This window comes from Callithrix jacchus, chromosome 15 (assembly GCF_049354715.1).
Source record: "Callithrix jacchus isolate 240 chromosome 15, calJac240_pri, whole genome shotgun sequence".
Taxonomy (NCBI): Eukaryota; Metazoa; Chordata; class Mammalia; order Primates; family Cebidae; genus Callithrix; species Callithrix jacchus.
Genome location: NC_133516.1, coordinates 102,806,044 through 102,827,000, shown reverse-complemented (window position 1 = coordinate 102,827,000; position 20,957 = coordinate 102,806,044). Strand labels below are relative to the sequence as shown.

At 40.9% G+C, this 20,957-nt stretch overlaps 1 protein-coding gene across 1 annotated transcript in view; it reads right to left on the bottom strand.

Moving 5' to 3' along the window:
* CD96 (CD96 molecule) overlaps positions 1 to 20,957 on the bottom strand; it is a 90,778-nt gene that overhangs the window by 31,597 nt on the left and 38,224 nt on the right. Inside the window, 3 exon segments of the mRNA XM_078352416.1 lie at positions 10,363 to 10,455; positions 15,645 to 15,833; positions 18,293 to 18,383. Coding sequence (XP_078208542.1) covers positions 10,363 to 10,455; positions 15,645 to 15,833; positions 18,293 to 18,383 — 373 coding nt within the window.

Below are 20,957 nucleotides of genomic sequence, written 5' to 3'. Positions count from 1 at the left end.
GCTGGCATTCTCCCAGCAGCTAGTCCACTCAGGCAGCTGCTGCCATCAAAATGACTTGCTCTAGGCTACAGAGCTGGTAGGTGTCAGAGATAAGAACTGAGCCCAAGCCTGACACTAAAGAGTGTTACATTCTGGTAGCCTTATCAGTGTGGTTAGCCTTGCTGTAGTGCGCGTCATCAGAACCAGGGCCTAGCCACGGAAGAGCTCACTCATGATGTAGACACACAGCCTCCCAGAACAGCAAGCCTTTCACAGCTTCTCTTCCTGTCCCACCATCACTTTTCAGCTTCCTGTCATGACTGCCCAGACTTCAGCACTAACCAGATGCCTTAGGAAGCCTTCCTCTGCATTCCCTACAGCCTTCCTTTGTTAATCTCTGCTTTTTTTATACTTTAAAAAATTTCTCCATTTAGAAAAAATTTACTGAATTATCAATACTTATTGATATCCATGTGTTATTGTTCTAGGTAATAGAGCTGTCTCAGTTGACAAATCAGACAGAAAACACTGCCCTCATCAGATTTACTTTGATTTTTGTGGAGAGGAGCCAAACAGGTAACTTACAGAGGATGTTAAAATGTGCTATGGAGAAAATACAGCCAAAAAGGGGGACAGGAAGTGGGGTGGGAGGCAGCTGCAGTTTCAAATAGGATGGCCATGAAGTACCTCACTGAGAAGGTGATATTTGAACAAACATTTCAAGAAGATGAGGGTGCGATCCATCTAGATATTTGGGGGAGGAGTTTTTCAGGCACGGGAAGTGAGGGAAAATGCCCCAGACGAGAGCAGCCCTGGCATGTTGGAGAAACAGCTTGGAGTCCAAGTTGGCTGAGCAAAGCAAGACCCGGGGAGAGTGCAGTTGTGGGGATGTGACAAGCAGGTATCATGTGGCTGTTCATGCCAGCTGTAGGTTTCTGCTGCTCTTCACTGCCTGCTTCCCTCCTCCCTCACTAGGCCTTGGTCCTCGTGAGCTTGGTCTTGTTTATGTCAGCATTCATCTCACGTAGATACGTAATTCCAAGCTTGGATTGTTTATTTTTGTTAAAACACACACACGCATACACGCACACACACCCTTTACACAAAGACAGACTGGTTAATCAGCCACTCTGTGCTTTTACCTTGTGTTGTTTCTGTATTTCCAAATGGATCTGCAGGGTCTAATAATAGAATACAACACGTCGACACTTACTGTGAACCAAGCGCTGTAGTAGGTATTTTGTTTGCTTAGTTTCTTCTGTTGTTTTAATCACCCTTAGAGGAAGGAACCACCCATGCGAAAGCTTTCTCCATTCTTCTGTCTCCCTTCATGCCCCTGAAGCATCCTCACCTTTGGCCAATGCTTTTAGAACTCAAGTGTTTGTTTTCCATCCATCACACTATTGCTAAGAACTACAGCTTTCTGAGGAGCCTGTCAGTGCATAAACCATCACCTCATCATGTTGCTTCATTTTCACTTTCTTTCCTTTAACTCTTCAAAGGATTTAAATGGAATCCTTGTACCTTCGTGTCAGATGAGGTCCCAAAGGTTAACACCCGTAGTACAGGGCATGAGCAGTCTCACGTGGAAAGCAGAGTTCTAGCCCACTTATGCAGGACATGCGAGGCATGTGGAGTGGGGGCTGTCAGTGCTGGTCCATGATCAGCCTCAAAGCTGTGTGGCAGGGTGGGAGCAGTCTGGCTAAGAGTTTCTTTGAAGGGTCCTGTGCATTAGGACCCTCGTGGAGGAGATGAAGAAGAATCCGCTCCTTCACTTTAGCCCAGGGGAAGTGCAGATCTGAGAGAATGACTCAGATCTCTTGACCTGTGTGTCCTGGAATTTAGGACAAAGGGGCATGTGCTTTACTTAGGCTGGAGAAACTGCATTAGAGCCATTAAAGGCTCTGAACGGGCATGGAGAAGAGAGACAGGGCCACACTGAACGGGCATGGAGAAGAGAGACAGGGCCACACTGAACGGGCATGGAGAAGAGAGACAGGGCCACACTGAACGGGCATGGAGAAGAGAGACAGGGCCACACTGAACGGGCATGGAGAAGAGAGACAGGGCCACACTGAACGGGCGTGGAGAAGAGAGACAGGGCCACACTGAACGGGCGTGGAGAAGAGAGACAGGGCCACACTGAACGGGCGTGGAGAAGAGAGACAGGGCCACACTGAACGGGCGTGGAGAAGAGAGACAGGGCCACACTGAACGGGCGTGGAGAAGAGAGACAGGGCCACACTGAACGGGCGTGGAGAAGAGAGACAGGGCCACACTGAACGGGCGTGGAGAAGAGAGACAGGGCCACACTGAACGGGCGTGGAGAAGAGAGACAGGGCCACACTGAACGGGCGTGGAGAAGAGAGACAGGGCCACACTGAACGGGCGTGGAGAAGAGAGACAGGGCCACACTGGTGAAGAGGCCCACTTCTGCCGTAGAGCAGGCAAAGGTGCATATTTTTCCAGACAAAATAGGGTGCCATGAAAAGAATCTCACTTGGGAGGAACACCTAGAGGAGCAAATAAGCCCCCAAGAGGAGCTGACCTTCAGAAGTTTAGAGGCTGCAGAGAGAAGTAAGCAGAAGACCAGAAGAGAGGCACGGCCTGCACTAAGGGGCAGCAGCAATAGGACAGTCAGGGATTTCTGAAAAATCTGCCCAAGTGCCCCATGAAGTCAATATGGGGATTTTTATTCTACTTATCCAGAGGGTACCAGATTACAGCCAGCAAGGAAGGTCCTTCCTTCCCTGTCTCTCTCCTCTTCTCCTTACCCCATTCCTCATAAAGGGGGCCCAAGCCAGTGGCTAGGAGTGGAGGAGAGGATGGAGCCAGGCCAGGAAATCAGAGACATCCCCTGTCTCTTCCCTACCCCCACCTTGCATATCCCAGCCTTTCCAAGCTGACCTAGACCCACTCTTGGGGGAAGGGAGAGAAAAGAAGTTCTGGGCACAATTAACTTTTTTGAGTTTTGACACTACGTTTGACAAGAGCTTTTAATTATTGACACAAGTCTACATTTGACGAGAGTTTTTAATTATTGACACAAGTCTGCTCTTGTGGCTGAAAGGGACCAGATGACATTTATTATATGAAAATCACCAAAAAAGCCAAGGAATCTGTCTGAAATTTCTTTTAGAGGCCAGGAAAAAATTATTCAACATAGCTCATTTGAACAGAAAAGAATGGAAAAAGTTAAAATTATTTTTTGCTAACTTATCCAGTCTAGCTTATTTAATCAACCAAGTATAAAGGTAAAAGTTATTTGAAAATTTCAAGCAGCTGGTTAACTTATCTGGTTAGTCAGACTCTGTTATCTAAGATTTTGCCTTATTCTAATGGAAAACTGAACCTGCAAATTTAGCTTATTTTCTCAAATAGAAATATTTCCATTTGGCCTTTCATCTTATCGCTATAGAACCTACTAGCATAGCACAGACTTACCCATCTAGTCTCTGGACAAATGTGTAATTGCTCTCCATCAATTTGCCTGCAGCACAAAGAGCTCTTAAACACAGTAGTGACACTAACTAGACAATACAGGCCTTCAACTACATCTAAACACATTTCAATCAGCCTCATCAATCTGCACAGGCAGGAGAAGGTGGGCACTGACCTTCAGCAGCATAAAGGAGACATGTGGTGTGAAATCCTAAACTCTGCGTAACATTGTTGCCATGTGGGAGGCAGATTGTTTAGGCCGCGTGCTGACTAAATGGGGGATAATAATGTGTATTGCTGGATTACTGGTCCAGAAAGGGTTTCGGGACTCCCTTGGGGAGATGACAGTGAGCAGGACACAGATCATCCCGCATCATGTGGGGAGCCTGTAGATGCTCAATAATTATGAAATAAACTGAAAAACAGGTCATCTGATAGCTTTTACCCCAAGGAACCTCACCCCAAAGGGAATAACCGAACAGATGAATACCCACAGTAAACTAGCCACCAGGAAGGCTAACCTTGACTTATGGGTGACAGATATGGAAAAAAGAAATTCTTTTAACAGTCTGTAATGTGTGCCCCAGGTGGAAAGTGAAAAAGATACAATGAGCATAATTTTTAGGATTCAAGGAGAAACACTGGAGTTTTGTGTGGATTCTCTAGATTTGTATCTACAGTGAGAATAATATAATAGTGTTGATGGGGCTGTCTACAAACGGAGGAGGGGGTTTCTCTCATTTATTTCCAACTGAGGAAATGTTAGCTTCACTCTCAGATGCTGCACGTCTTAGGAAAACATTGGTCTAAAAAAGGGAGAGATTAATATAAGCATAGCTGTCATGTTTGACCTTTTCCTAAGACCAATAACAGCTTCACACTACAAGGGATTTATTCAGTGTCTAAAGACATTTATTGAGCACCAACCATGTACTCTCTGAGGCAGCAGGACTGAAGGTCTGAAGTCTGTCTGGGCTCAATCCTGGCTCATCTACTTTCTGCATGACTTTGGGAGTTACTTAACCTCTTGGTGCCTTAGTATCTTCATCTGTAAAGTGGGATAATAGTACCTAAGTAGTTGTGTTGGGAGGGTTCAGTGGGAAAATACACTTACTAGTTTAGAACAGTCCATGCACGTTGGAGGCAATCAACAAATATTAATATTATTGCTTAATATTATTATTATTTATTTTGAGACGGAGTTTCGCTCTTGTTACCCAGGCTGGAGTGCAATGGCGCGATCTCGGCTCACCGCAACCTCCGCCTTTTGGGTTCAGGCAATTCTCCTGCCTCAGCCTCCCGAGTAGCTGGGACTACAGGCACGCGCCACCATGCCCAGCTAATTTTTGTATTTTTAGTAGAGACGGGGTTTCACCATGTTGACCAGGATGGTCTTGATCTCTTGACCTCGTGATCCACCCGCCTCGGCCTCCCTAAGTGCTGGGATTACAGGCGTGAGCCGCGGCGCCCGGCTGCTTAGTATTATTGAACAGTCATGGCGGTTGGTAAACATTTTTGTGTAATTGCTAGGAAAAAAATGGAAAGGTTCTTGTATGATTGTTCTCTGCCAACCTTTCATTTTGCCCTGTGTTAGGCAGGCAGTCCTGCTGAGGCTCCTCTTGTAGCACTCTCCATTTCTGCAAATGCCCTTTCCAGTTCAGACCATATCATTTTCTTAACCACCTTCGTGATCATGGAAAATACACCATTTTAAATCTCTATCACTGAGTCTTCTTGCTCTCGCATCTGTCACCTGCCTTCTACACAGCGCCCGTTTTCCTCATTTTCCCACATACTAAAAAGCCACCGTGGCTGTTCGTTGTTCAGATCATAGCCCGGACGCACAGCCCGTTAATTGCGGCTCATCTTACCTTGTTCCACCTCACCTAACCAACCCTTAGCCCTCTCCCGACAGGCAGTGGCAGAACTCCTGCTTGTCTTCTCATGTCCTGCACTCACTTTGTTTTATGCCTTTGCTGTGATGAGAATGTGAAGATCCATTTCTCATCCTTCTTCCACCTAAGTCAATATGTTTTTCCAGACCCTGCGTGCAGACTTCCCTGATCCTCCTTCCTTCCACCTGGCACTCACGGACTTTTCTGTAGCAGATACATGTTGATAAAGGCAGAAACTACTGGACAGCAACTGAGGTGCCCTGTTGGCACCCGAAGACAGGCATGGCATGACTAGCAAAGGGGTCAGAACTTGCTGTCACAAACAAATCACTGGAGTCTTCTCCCTGCCTGGTAGACTCTCTGGTATTCCCCTGTTAACATTAGAATCCAATACCCCTATCAGCTGCTGAACTTCTGCTTTACTTTCTTCTAATCTCATCTAAAGGCATGTCTTCCAGCTTGATCCCCCACCATTTCTGACATGTTCGCTCATAAATCAGTAGTTTTGTTGCATTCCCTGGGCTTCCTTTAGACTGTGCTCCTTAGTGACTGATCATCCACTTGCTAAATATCAGTTGTGTCTACCTGAGGTGCTGGCTGAGGGTTAGAGTCAGACTGGACCTAGTATTTTACTCTAAGCACTCAGTAGTAGAAAGACCTAGCTGGTAAGAACCAGCTAAGTCATTAGAAAGGACTTAATATTAAAATCAACATCATCATGGGTCATGTGCAAACAGAACAATCGGAGGCAGAGCCAAAGGGACTGGTGGACACGAAAATAAGAGTCACAGCAAGTGGGTCACACAGGACTGTAAGCTCTGTAAGCAGCAGGAGCCCTGCCTGTCTTGTTCATCACTGTAACCTAGCACCTCAAAAGTTCCTGACACATTGTAGGCACTCCATACTTACGAGTTGAATGAATAAATGTCTTGGATAATTGCCATACCTGTTGGCATTTCTGAGGCCTGTTCTCTTAGGCTTCGTAACTCTTAGCCAAGTGAGAGCCAGCGAATTGAAAGGCACAGGGCTCTCTCCTCAGAGTGACAGGAGCTCCTGAATTGTGTCTGTATGGCCCCACCCTGGATTCATCAGGTGTCTCTCATTATTCCACATGGACTTGTCTCATCTTGCCACTTTGTCAGCCTGTCTTTTCCTAGAACTGCACTGAGAATGCAGTTGGGACTCAGCAAACACTAATTGGTTCCGGCTGAATTGAGCTGGGCTTCCCTGGGTAACTCTTACAGTTTGTTATGGGTTATTAAGCTCTCCTCCCCTCGTTAAAGAATATTGCTTTCATGACCTCCAACATTTGTTTAAAAAATATCCTTTCATTGAGGAAAAATTAAGAACTGGATGCCTGCAGCCAAGCATGCAGCTTTGTAATGATGACTGGATTATAAAGCTCATTACATCTTAGAATTTGGAATGAAACCATCGTCTTTGAAGTTGGCTTCCAGGACATGCTTCATCTCACTTCCTTTCTTCAAAGAACATGCAAAGGTGAATCCTACCAGCTTCTGAGGTAGGAAGTCATTGTGTGAGTTCACAATTACCCTCCAGTCTACCAAGTCAAAATCTGGATTTTCAGTATTAATTCAGTGATTATTCCAAGAAGATAAGTTTATTTAGACATAATCTGCCACTGGTTTAACATGAGTTTTTTTGACATACAAAGTCAAACAGAAAATGATTCCAAACATAATCTATTGTTGCCATCTTGACAGAAATCCAGATCTGATTTTGTAAAGTAAGGGACTCCTACTGTCATCACACCTAAACCTTGATCTAAAAACCAGGGTTTCTTGGCCTCGGCACTATTGACATTTTGAACCGAATAATTCTTTGTTGTGAGGGCTTCTCTGTCCTGTGTTATACAATGTGTAGCAGCACCCCGGGCCTCTACACACTAGATGCCAGTAGCACCCTCCCACCCTCACTGTGACAACCAAAAATGTCTCCAGGCACTGTCAAAGGTCCTCTGGATGGCAAAGTTACCCTGGTAGACAACCGCTCATCTAACAGAATCCTCAGGGCCAATGTGGTGGGACTTTATTTTACAGAGGCCTTTTGATTCTGCATAGACTTCCCAACTGTGACAGTAGACCAGGTGGCATTCCCCACCCTGCTTTTAAACAAGTATGTTACTTGACTGTGCTGTCTTTCCTTCATTAATGCCAAACCTGTATTAAATTGTAGGCTTCCTAACTGTAACAACTGCTTTCTCTTGCTCTAAATTTTGTCACAGAAGTAAGAATTGTGTTTGGTCTGATATAAGCACTTAGTGTATGTAGACTAACCTTATAAAAATTCAACCAGAAGAAATTCATGCCTGCTTTTAACTAGCAGAATATAAATGCCATGAGGACTTTTTTTTTTTTTCAGTTTTGTTCATTGCTGTATTCCCAGCACCTAGAAGGGTACCCTGATACATAGTGGGTGCTCAACAAATATCTGATGATTAAATTATATCACTTTCTTTCTAAAATAAAGTTGAATGAGGTCCTTCCCCCGTGTCATAAAGGACAGCACTCGGAGCCCTTCAGCTGGGGCTCAAGGCTTTGTTTAGTCTGCATTTTCCTATCTGCATCCCTGCTTGTTGGTCACTATGTCACCTCTTCGATCCAAGCTTATCTACAGCTGCTTTCTCAAATGCCCATAGACATCTTTGTCACTGTACAACTGCTCACTTTGTTTTCTCTGTTTAGAATGTTCTTTCAAGCTCTCCACTGAGGCAAATATATGCAATACATACTTCAAAGGTCAAGTTATTTCATTTCTCCTAGGTAACATTTTCTGAGCCCATGAACTCATAAAGAACTTTCAAAGCCTAATACTTACTGGTTTGTACCTCTCCCTGGGCATTTTAATTCTGTAAGGTATACCACTTTTCACCTTGTTATTTTGAATTATTGTCTTTATGTGTTTATACTTTCCAAGTAGACTGCAACCTTTCTGAAGGCAGAAATATATTTTTATCTTTTTCCATTAGCATTAAATAGTCTATTAAATGACATCTGCATAGTGAAAGAACCTTATTCTTATTAATTCTTTCATTCTTTTCATTAATTATTCAACTAGTAGTTTTTGACTGCCTACTCTGTGCTAAGAATTTTCTAGAAGGCAAAACAAATATGGTTCCTGTTCTTATGGTGTGTTCAGACCAACTGGAGAAAAAATGGTATCTGATGTGGTGAGAACTAGATTTAGTCATAAGACTGTGGTGTGAATGCAAAGCACTGTCACTTAGTAGGTATTGATCACTTAAGCTGTCAGTGTCTCAGTGTCCTCATCCGGCAAGTGGGAACAGTAGTGTCGGCTCTGTCTAACACTCATAGTAAAGAATATCAAACCACACTGCATTTTATGTGCAGACACTTCTAAATGACAGAGTATGGTAGCTTTAATTTTTTTCACAGATTCTTGATACGCTTTCCTTCAATAAGTGGAGCCTAAGTCTCCTTCCCTTGAGTATAAGAGGGACCTGGAGACTTACTTCTAGTAGATAAAATAAAGCAGAAGTAATGACATGCAGTTTTGGAGACGGAGCCATAAAAAGGCAGTATGGCTTTTGACTTAGTCACTCTGTTTCTTGAATTACTTGGTCTGGAGGAAGCCAAGTGTGATATTGTAAGCAGACCTATAGCGAAGACCATGTGGTGAGGAACTGAGATCTCCCATGTATATGCTAGAGCTTAGAAGCAGATTCTTTAGTTCCCATCAGGCCTTCAGATGACTGAAGCCCCAGCCAGCAGTGTGACTGCACCTCATGAAAGAACCCAGGTTAGCACCCTCCAGCTAGGCTGCTCCTGAATTTCTGACCCCCAGAAACCATATGAGACAATATATGTTTTGTAAATTGCTAAAATTTGAGGGTTTTTTAATGGATAAGTAATATACAAGATACTAGAAAGACTTAAGGTTTTATTATTATTGAATATGCTAATACTCATTGAATGAAAAATTCCATAATTAACTGTGGTTTATTACTGGTGGTGAGTTAAAAGTAGAAGAAAAAGAGGCTCCAAAAAAGCAGAAAAGAAAAATCACAAAACATTAAGAACATGAAAAATTCAGATGGGTGTGAAACTTTTGATGGGTAGTTTGCAAGCTTTTCTGCCACTTCTTTTACTTGTGACAGTGACTGCAGGCTATATGCCAAAGGTTACCAGGTAGAGGAATTGTTCATTCCTGCTGGCTGCTTTTGTTTTACTCCATTTTCAATTCTCATTTTGAACTAAAATTGATAGTTTTAATTAAATGAGAAATGAGAGCCATACTTCTAATTCACATAGAATATAAGCTTTTTTTGTATTAGAGAGTCACCATGGTTCTTTGTTAGACACAAAAGCCGGAGACATGGGAATTCATAATTTGTTGCATCAGTGACAGCTTTTGAGAGTCACTGCCGTTCCTTTGTCACAGTAATGCTGACCCAGGCTGACCTCCATTAATGATGCTTCAGATGGGAGGAGCTCATAACCCTCACCAGTCCACTTTGTCAACATTAATTTGAGCCAGACAGATTTAATGTTAAAAGGATTGAACCTCCTTTGGCCTATCTCCATTTACAACCGATCTCTTAAATTCCTCACTGAGAACGTTGTTTTGGAGGATGCCTGTCAGTTTATTAACCTATTTAATAATACATGCAGAATTTAAATTCCTCACTGAATATTTCTGGACCTCGATTTTCCCAGGGCTTCAAGTAAAGGATTTTGGAAGCTATGTTAACTCCTTGAAGCCATGAGCATAATCCTTTAACATGTTTAGGAGTTTCTTTATTGGCTGATGAAAATGTTCTGAAATTGACTGCGGTAATGGTTGCACAACTCTGTGAACATACTAAAAACCATTAGATTGTTCATTTTAAATGGGCGAATTATGTGATATGAATTACATCTTATACAGCTGTTAAAAAATAAAAACCTAATTTCAGCCAAAAAAAAGTTATAGCCGAGAAACAGGCATGAATCAGGCAACTTAGCTGAAAATTTTTCTGTATCAATCGCTTGGTTAAGTTAATAGCTCAGTATGAAGACATTCTTACTTGTAGGTGAGGCACTGCTGGCTGGAGAAGGTAAGGTGTCAAGGGTAGATTCTGTAACACTCAATGGAGGGTCTGTTGGGGAATTTTCAGAGCCTGAAAGGATTAGAAAGATATTTATAATGAACAGAATATTATGATAGAAAGATGAAATATTGATAGTTCCTAAATCCACTTTCCTTTATTTATCCATCATGTAACATATCAATACTGGGGGCTGTCATGTTCAAGGCTGTGATATAATGATGCATGAGAAAGACATGGGAGTGTCCTTACAGGTGGCCTGAAGTAGGCAGCCAAGCATTGTGTTGAGTACCGGGACAGTGGAAGTATAGGTGGCCACAGGAATGCAATGAAGGATCACTGGGAAAGATTGGGAGGTCGGCCAGGCGTGGTGGCTCACGCCTGTAATCCCAGCACTTTGGGAGGCCGAGGCGGGTGGATCACGAGGTCAACAGATCGAGACCATCCTGGTCAACATGGTGAAACCCCATCTCTACTAAAAATACAAAAAAATTAGCTGGGCATGGTGGCGCATGCCTGTAATCCCAGCTACTCAGGAGGCTGAGGCAGGAGAATTGCCTGAACCCAGGAGGCGGAGGTTGCGGTGAGCCAAGATCGCGCCATTGCACTCCAGCCTGGGTAACAAGAGCAAAACTCCGTCTCAAAAAAAAAAAAAAGATTGGGAGGTCTGAGAAGGCTTCCTGGAAAAAGTTAACACTTAACCAAGACCTAGTAAAACTATTATAGCACTTAATATTTTGGAGTGTTTGAAAAGTAGTCATGCAGTTTACAAAATCCATAAACCCACAAAAATTTTTATATCAGTAAGAGTAGAAACAATGATAAAACCATCCACTTGGATGTAACTTGTAATATTAGTAAACTTGTAATATTATTCTGCTTTCTAAAATGTCAGCTTTTGTCATATTTTTGTTTGGCTACAACTTTGTGTGTGTGTGTGTGTGTGTGTGTTGGGGGAGTTGAAATAGAGGCTAGAATGTTGTTTTACTGATATTTTATATTGATGTCAATTCCTTAAATCTCCATTACCGTATTTAAAAAACAGTTGTATTGGAAGGCAATTTACAAATGCCAGAAGGCTGTATTGACTTCAGGAACATGTGGGTCAAATGTGCTGAGATGATTTTAAAGTTAGAAGATTTTATGATTTTTGTAGATAAAATGTCACTGGATACAGTGTTTGTAGATAAAATGTCACTGGATACAGTCTGATGAACTATATCCATTATTTGGATATTTAATTACTAATTATACTATTGGTTCTATTCTGTAATGCACTTTAAGGGACAAGTATATTTTACTTACGTTATATCACTTGCTAGCACATAGCCCGGTGTGCTTGATAGCACATTCTTCCCAGTGGGAGGAATCTGTTTTTTTAAGCTAGATGCACGTGTGTTCTATTCTCACTGTCGGTAGCATTGCTATTGCCATTGACTGTGGGTGCTGCTCATAGCTGGCTCTGATCCACTACTATATGAATGCTTTGGTGCAGATCATCTCTGAGGAGGTAGAGGACAGTCACATGGGAAGTGTATGAATAGGTTAACAAAATGACCATCCTTCTACTTCGTGCATCCAAGATAAGTTTAAACTCTTCAGCATGACACACAAGTCTAATGACGGGCTCTCATCACACTCCCAATTTCATTTCCTGATTTTGCTTATCATTTCTTCCATCTCTCTCAAATCATACCCTCTATCCAATAGGCATTATTTCAACCTGATTTCTCAAGCGTAGTAGTCTCTCTGTGACTTCTAGGACCTCTTGGTCTTAGTTTATATGGTTTCCTGACACTTTCTTATCCGCAGACTTCCCTGAATGTACCTTCTCAAGCTGAGGAAGCCTGGGCATCTTCGCCATGTGCTCATTCCTCTGTGTTTACTCTAGTGAGAGCCTCATCACTCTGTGTCATTGTGTATGCCCCTCAAGAGAAGTCACTGTTTTGCTCTGCGTCGTATTTATGGATTCTGGCAAATGGAAGTGGATGAATCAGTGCATGCAAATTTATTCTTAACACCGAAAAAAAATCCACCAGCATAAAGTATGTGTCTGACAGCTGGTGGATCATAAGCATTATCTTCCAAAGTGATACCTTAATAGGACAGGGCATTGGCTTAAAAATAAATGTCTAGATGTTTTTCTCCATATATTGATGAAAACAGAGGTTGGCAAACAATGGTCTACAGTGAAATCATGTTTATAAAAATTTTATTGCGACACAGTTTTTCCCTTTTTTTTCACATTGTCCATAGCTGCTTTTGTGCTAAGGCGACAGAGTTGAGTAATTGTGTTTGAAATTAATCAGCCTACAAAGCCTAAAATATATTTACTATCTGACCCTTTACAGAAAAAGGTTGCCAATTTGCCAATTCCTGGAACAGAAGATATTGCTAGGTTATGCTCAGTTTTCACAGTGGGAAACATGTATTTTTCATTGATTGAACATTTTGGTTTTAGGATGCTTTTCTGCCATATTTCATCACCAGGTTACTTTGCCATGTAACAAAGGTGAAACACAGCTTTCAACATAAAATGTGGGGCCTAAAAAATCTGTCTAGTTTTAGATTACACTGTAATGTAGAAACTCTGCCTTGGTCAAAACAAAACTCAGGGGCTATGAAGAGAGTGATTAAATCTAAAAAGAAGAAACAATTTCCCAAAACTCAAATGCAGAATTTACCAGAAACACCTCTGCCAGATTCCAGATCACTGCATTTACCATAATGTCAGAAGAGGGTTAGCTGCTGCCTAAAACCACTTCATCCATTCCTGGTGTGTCCACTCGAGGAGGCCTGAAGGGCTCCCAGAACGTCCTCATGGGCAGCAGCAGCCGTGGGTCTGTCCCACAGGGCAACTGGCTTAATGCTGGGGCTTCCTCAGAGCTTATATCAGCCCTTATCTTGTCCACCTGAAATAAGCCAAATCCAAGGGCTTGCTAAGTCCCTTCTTGTCAAAATATAGTCCATAGACCAGCAGAATAGGTTTCTTTTAGGATCTTGCCAGAAATGCAGAATTTCAGGTCCCACCTAGACTTACTGAATCAGAAATTTTGCATTTTAGCCAGGTCCCTGGGTGATTTATATGCATATTAAAGCTCTCAGTTGATATTCTCAGGGAGGGTCCGTCATGGGTATGAGGCCAGCTCCACTGAGGGGAGTCATGAAACAAGAAGTATTTGCCAGTGGTCCTCCTATTCCACTATTAAGATATCTTTTTATTACTCCTCTTTCCCTATGCTAAGATACATATACATATTTGCACACACATACACCTATACGACCTGTCAGTGTTTAACTCTCTTTCTATCCCAAAGGTCTCGATCTCAACAGCTACAGTCAGAAATTCATTTAATACACAAATCTCTGTCAAAGCTGATGACAGCGAAAACATTATCCACCCCAGGAGGTATTGCACTCAACTTTCAGATTAAAACAAGACACACTGTCTCCCATCCACTCCCCAAAACAAACCCCACAAAACCCAGCTCTTTAAATCTGCCAAAAATAGAATTAGTATCCTTCCTGTTACCTAAAAAGCTATTCATTATTTTCTGATACTGAAATCAAGCACTGTTTTAACATCAGAAAAGATTAGTTTTACAGACATGTTTCTGCCTATGATGGGACTAGGGTTCTCTTTAGGGATTTGAACTTTAGTCCTTAGATTCCGCCAAAGCTACTGACAAATCGATGTGAGAATCAGCCACCTCCACATGGTTCCAAGACTGCAGCCCTATCATGTCCAGCTCTCCTGGAAGGAGCTGTCTTACTCCTGAGGGAATTAGGTGAAGTTGAGTAAGGCTATTCGAGTGTAAATACATCACAGTTTCTGAATGATTGACTCAAAGTACACAGCATGACGTGTTCACAGATCTTCACATACACAGACACACAGGCAGAGCTTCGGGAGCAAAGCCACTGCCCCAGCATCAGAATCACGCCTGCTTCTGAGTAGTGGGGATAGATTTGTGCTGGGTACACACTCTTCTTCATGACCAACCACTGCGCTCGTGAAGGAGCTGGGCAGAACCCAAGATGCGGAAGGTGCCCTTGGAAGAAAGAGAAACTGTTTCTTTCTTAAATGATTCTGTTTTTATGAGTATGTTATAGATTGTGATATCTCCGAAAATAGGATGTGGTTCAAGAGGTTAATGCTTCTATAGAGTTGTAATGATGATTTGCAAACCTATTTGCATTTTATAAGGTTACTCTTAAACATGAATATTTGACAGTTGTCCTTACTTCTGTTTTTCTTTCGGCGTATCTGTTGTCAATGTATTTATTGAGGTATGAGTTCATCAGTTATGTAGGAAAATCTCCATTATTTCACCTGGTTCAGGGTAGTAAATGTTCTGGTTAGTCAAATGATGAAATAACTAGAGTAATCCTATATGTCAATTTTCAAGTTATAAAAGGCTTCTATGTGCTAAATACTGTGATTGAACCTAGGGATACAACAATTATTAAGATACAATCCCTATTTTTATGGTATTTTTATTGCACATGTCTTATCCATTCCTAACTATTAAAACTATATATGTTATATACAATGGAATGTTTTTAATGGCAGAGAAGGAATTTTAGGGTCTTTTAAATCTTTCTCAATCATCAGTATTAGTATTAATTTTCATTATCTTATGGATTAACAAAAATTCTAGCTATTTAAGAGTTATGATGAATAAAATTTGAACAGAAAATTTGCTGTATTCAGCAGAAATGCTTTGTGAAAACAGGAATCAACTAGTTTCTTTTTATCTGAAGAATTCTTTTCATTGGAGTCCTACTTGTCAAAAATGTTTGATAACTTAAAATAGTTTTGATTTATGTAGAAAGTTTTATGAGATTAAAACATGATAGAAGCGATAAGTATTCTACTTGTTCCCATTAAAGATGTTCTGGATTTAGGCCGGGTGCGGTGGCTCACGCCTATAATCCCAGCACTTTGGGAGGCTGAGGCAGGTGGATCACGAGGTCAAGAGATCGAGACCATCCTGGTCAACATGGTGAAACCCCGTCTCTACTAAAAATACAAAAAATTAGCTGGGCATGGTGGCGCATGCCTGTAATCCCAGCTACTCGGGAGGCTGAGGCAGGAGAATTGCCTGAACCCAGGAGGCGGAGGTTGCGGTGAGCCGAGATTGCGCCATTGCACTCCAGCCTGGGTAACAAGAGCAAAACTCCGTCTCAAAAAAAGAAAAAGATGTTCTGGATTTATGGCAGTCTTGGCCAGTCCTTCATGATCTTATTAGACAACTCACCTAAGGAAAAAGTGATCTTTTCTGATGAGATGTTCCACACTTTATTTCCTGGAACTGGAAACAAAGCCATACACCAAATGGTCAAGTTGTCTGATTGGGCTGGCTGATTACTATGCACCCTTGTTAAAACAGACTTCAGCTCCAAAAATCCATCTCTGCCTTTTCTGTCTTCATTAGTAATATATATTCCTATGAGACAGATAAGAACATGGTTAGTAACGTTTTATGTATGAGCCATACCATAATGCCAAGCCATGGCACAATCAATTTATGGTAATGTAAAGTCTAAAGTGGTCAGTGACAGCCTCTCTGATGTGAGGGTCAGTTTCAGCAGCTCTGGAAATAACTTGAGCTGTTTGCTCAAGTTCCTGCATGTAATTGATCCACGGTCAGGGTATAAACATATTAATTAATAGTCTTGGTTTATTTGTGACTATGTTTCCAAAATGTTTTGGGACAGATTATCCAAGCTCATCAGCATTGTTTGTTGACAACTGTGAGACTGGTAATTCACACCTAGTCTAAGGTAGACCTTGGAGAGCTCTGCTGTGGAGTCTGATTATGTTGCAGGAATATACCTAAGTGATCAGTAAAATAGAAAGCAATCTCAGTTGGGATTCTGTTTTGGACTTCCCACTGCTGAGCTGTTCTGTGTATGTATCAGCGGTCCCTGATCTGAGAGAGGACGTGTGTCTCGCTGTGGCCCTTAGAGAGGGAGGACGAAGGAGCTCATATCTGACTTCTCTGGACTCCTCACTGTAAGTGTAGGATAGAATATGATGCATGTTGTAATCTTTTTGATATGTTGTCTTCTCGAAATAAGCTGTAGATGTGTAAGAATTGCCATTTTGGGTCCTGTGAGTCTTCTTTAGGAATCAAACTCTATTTTAAACTGTTATGACAACCTCCAAATTGCATACCAAGCAGCAGAAATTTAATGTAAAACCAACTATCAGTTATGTCATCATTTTTTGGATACTCACAGCTTTTCACATTAAAGATTCTTAACACCAATTCTGACATAATTACTTACCAAAGTAATAGCTAAATGCTGTTGTGTGCCTGTTCAATTCTGACCACACATCTAGCCTCTTGTTTGGGATTAATGGGCACACCAAATCTGGGTGCTTTCTTTCGCAGGGCTTGTTTAACAGGATAATATATTTATAATAACTTCTTTTTGAGACAGGGTTTTGCTCTTGTTGCCCAGGCTGGAGTGCAGTGGCACAATCTTTGCTCACTGCAACCTCTGCCTCCTGGGTTCAAGCGATTCTCCTGCCTCAGCCTCCCAAGTAGCTGGGCTTACAAGTGCCCACCACCATACTTGGCTAATTTTTTGTATTTAGTAGAGACGGGGTTTCACCATATTAGTCAGGCTGGTCTCAAACTCCTGACCTCAGGTGATCTGCCTGCCTCTGCTTGTCAAAGTGCTGGAATTACAGGCATGCACCACTGCGCCTGGCCTATAATAACTTTTAACATGTATTTTTTGAATTGCATTCTGTCATTGTTATGGGTGAAGTGTTGTTTTAAATGAATACAACCAGTAATAGTCTCAAAATGCATTAAGTGATCAATACATTCATCAATATAAGCTTTCAATTGTATCACTTAAAAAATAATTCAGAGAGTTGTGTGACTTCGTTTATTGAAGACAGATTGAACTTTGAGGAATAATGACTCGGAAGAAAGAAGAATGGCTGTTGTTCAGGCAGGGGCAGCTGAGGGAATTCTGGTAGAAGCTGTGATGGTCACTACCTATAAAAATATGGCTTTGGGGCTGGGCGCTGTTGCTCACGCCTGCAATCCCAGTACATTGCGAGGCCAGAGCGGGTGGATCACGATATCGGGAGATTGAGACCATCCTGGCTAACATGGTTAAAACCTTTCTCTACTAAAAGTTCAAAAAATTAGCTGGGTGTGATGGCATGCATCTGTGGTCCCAGCTACTCAGGGGGCTGAGGCAGGGGAATCGCTTGAAATGGAAAACGGAGGTTGTAGTGAGCTGAGATCATGCCACTGTACTCCAGCCTGGATGACAGAGCGAGACTCCATCTAAAAAAAGGGTTTGTGAATTATAACCTGAGCTTGTCTTGATGTGTGTTCCTTCTCCAGGAACTTTTAATCCTCCTGGGGAACATGTGCCTTGTCAAGGAGCCAACTCTTTTACGTACGCTTCCTCTAGTGCTCCGCTAACACCTGCCCCAGATCCTCCATGGAAAGGTAGAAATTATTTATTGATTGATTTAAAGCAGTGGTGCTAAGTTAACTGAACACATTGTATTGAAATAAGAAAGACATGGAAAAACAGGTAGCTATGTTATAAAGACAGAAAATGTTTTAATAAACGTGTGTAGATTTAAACTTTTTGTCCTCATGTATTTCTTTTACTAACAGTTAAATAAAATGTTTGGATGTTATTTGTCTAAATCAATTGTATTTCTTTCTTTCTGGAAAATGTTGTACTCCACCCCCTTGGAAGAGCCAGATGAAGCATCAGAAAATGACATTTGGTAGGCAGAATAATGTTTTTCTTGGAATGAGAGTTATTCTGAAATGCCAAGATCAGCTTGGGCAGTGACATGTCTAATGTTCTTTGTTTTCTTTCTTTTTGTGCTTAACTTATTTCAATTGATTAATTTCCTTACCTTCTTTTTCGTTATGAAGGAAACTTCCATCTATAAACCATGTGATATTTGCTTTGGGAAATACATTCTTTAGTGAGCAGGTAAATGTTCTCTAGGGTAAAGACAGAAAAAGGGTCATTTGCAAATGCTGAAGAAACTGATACTCCTTACATCTTACTAACATTCATATAACATAAGTTGAAAACTAATTTCTCCACTTTTAACTGCATCAATAGAAGGCAGTGTCTACTTTTAACATAGGTTGTGTTGGAATGTGCACTCTAAATGGGTTATCTCCTGTAGAGATGGTATAAACTTCTGGCTGCACTTCTAGGTCAACTTAAGGATCTAGGACTATGCTAATGTTCCCAGTCTGGATTCCGGGTTCTGTAAAACAGAAATCTTAACTCTGTATAGGCACAATAAAATAATGCAGCAAAGAATAGAAGGAAGAAGCTATAACAGAGGCCAGATAAGAATAGTCCGTAGACGAAACACTCAAGGGGGTCTACACGGTGTTTCTGTTCCCCAAACAACGTAAGACACCATTTGTAACGGCCACAGAAACCATTTAATATAAATATCCTGCTTTTTACTTACAAAGAGTTTTCTTAATTTTTTAAAAAAATTTATTGGCTTAATCTTACGAATGGGTAGGGCATGCCTTATTTTCGCCATTTGACAGATGGAAAAATCAAGCACTCGGTGGTTCAAGAAAGTGGAAAATAGTTAATGGCACAATTAGAAATAATGTCTCCTTAATCTCAGTCCAACACATTTTTAAATAAAAATTGTATTGAAATAAAAAATGACACAAGTGGCTGTATTATGAAAGCAAAGAACTTAGATGCAGCGCTATTTACATTTTATTTTCAATACTGTGTTTGTTCTTTGGAGGATGATACTTTCTTTAACAGCCTGGTGAAAATATCCAGTGAGAATTATTGGTTTCCCATTGTTTTATTTGAGACTCTTCAAAGTTATAATTCCATTTCTAAGTACTTGTTTTCTCATCAAGAGTTGTGAATATTTTACATATGACCATCCATACTTCTTAGTTCCCAGATATTTTCCACAATTAATGAATATACCAGTTAACATGTAAAGAACAATTACATGTATGTGATGATCTGTGTGCCTATCCACAGACTAGTTGCTCCCAAGAAGTCTGGACCTACAGAGCTGAGAAACCAAACTCACGAATGCTAAATAACATTTTCCTGGTCAGATGCTACTGAGGTTTACCATTCCTCAGTACATTGCTGCAGAAATCCCAAAGAAACAAGAGAATTTCAGAGGGGGTTGTCCAGCATGTCCAAGATGCTGGGTGACAAACACCATAGCTCCAGTATTCCCATTTGTTCAACACCTGCTTTTCCAGATAATGGGAATACATATACAGGCAAGGGATGCTATTCTCTCCACTAAAAAATTAAAAGTAAAACCAGATCCTCTAAAATATATTCTTATTAAGTAAAGGTGAGTGTTCAGTTTATTTAATTCAGTAGATGCCAAAGAATGATTTTTATTTCCAGTTGGCCAAGAAAAGATTAAAAGGTATAGGAGGTAAAATGTTTAAAAAAAAAAAAAAAGGAAAGAAAGAAAAAGAAAAAGATACAAAGGGTTGCATTAATCCAGTGACATTAACAGTTCCCATGATTCATTTCCTTTATCTTTAGTTAACTGACCAAAAGCTGACAATATAGTCATATCAGGAGTAAGTGAGACTGTTATTATTTTACAAGGGTAGCTGGCTCAGAGAAGAACACTCTTGTTAACTTCTAAAAATGTCGAAAAGTTTTGACTTTCATGAATTCTCTAAGGAAGATTTTCTGAAATGATTCAAATATTCTATACTATATCTACACTCTGTGTTCCAAGATTTGGTTTAGAAATGTAATTCATGTTCTAAACTCCTTGCAGTCTCACTCCTATTTTGAATCTTCCCCCATATTTTTTTCTTTCATTTTAATTTAACTGTCAACCTCTACCTCTACATGTTTTCTGCTATGCATTTCTTTTTCTTTTTTTCTTTTTTTTGACAGAGTCTCTCTGTCACCCAGGCTGCTCACTGCAACTTCTGCCTCTTGTGTTCAAACAATTCTTTTGTCTTAGCCTCTTGAGTAGCTGGGATTACAGGCGTGCATTACCACACTTGGATAATTTGTGTAGTTTTTAGAAGAGACAGGGTCTCACCATGTTGGCCAACTGGCCACAAACTCTTAACCTCAAACAATCTATCTGCCTCGGCCTCCCACAGTGATGGGATTATAGGCATGAGCCACTGCGGCTGGTCGGCTATGCCATTTCTATCTTTTTTTTTTTACAACAGGGAAGTTTTTTTTTTTTCTTCTATTGATACCTTCTTTAGAGTCTTCCTATCTCCTCTTGGTAGGTATTCCTTCTCAACCTAAATATGTATACACATACATATTATGTATATTATATATAACATACAGTATACATATATATATGTATGTGTATATACACATATACATATACATACAGTATATATATGTAATATATATATTATACTGTATATATACATTTTCCTAAACTTTCAGTATAGGGTATATAATAACTTATTCATAAATTCTTAAAATATAATCTAATTGCATATTAAGGTTCATCAAAGGAAAAGAAGTTAGTGAGGAAGAGCTGAAAGAAACTCAGAATGATAAGGCAG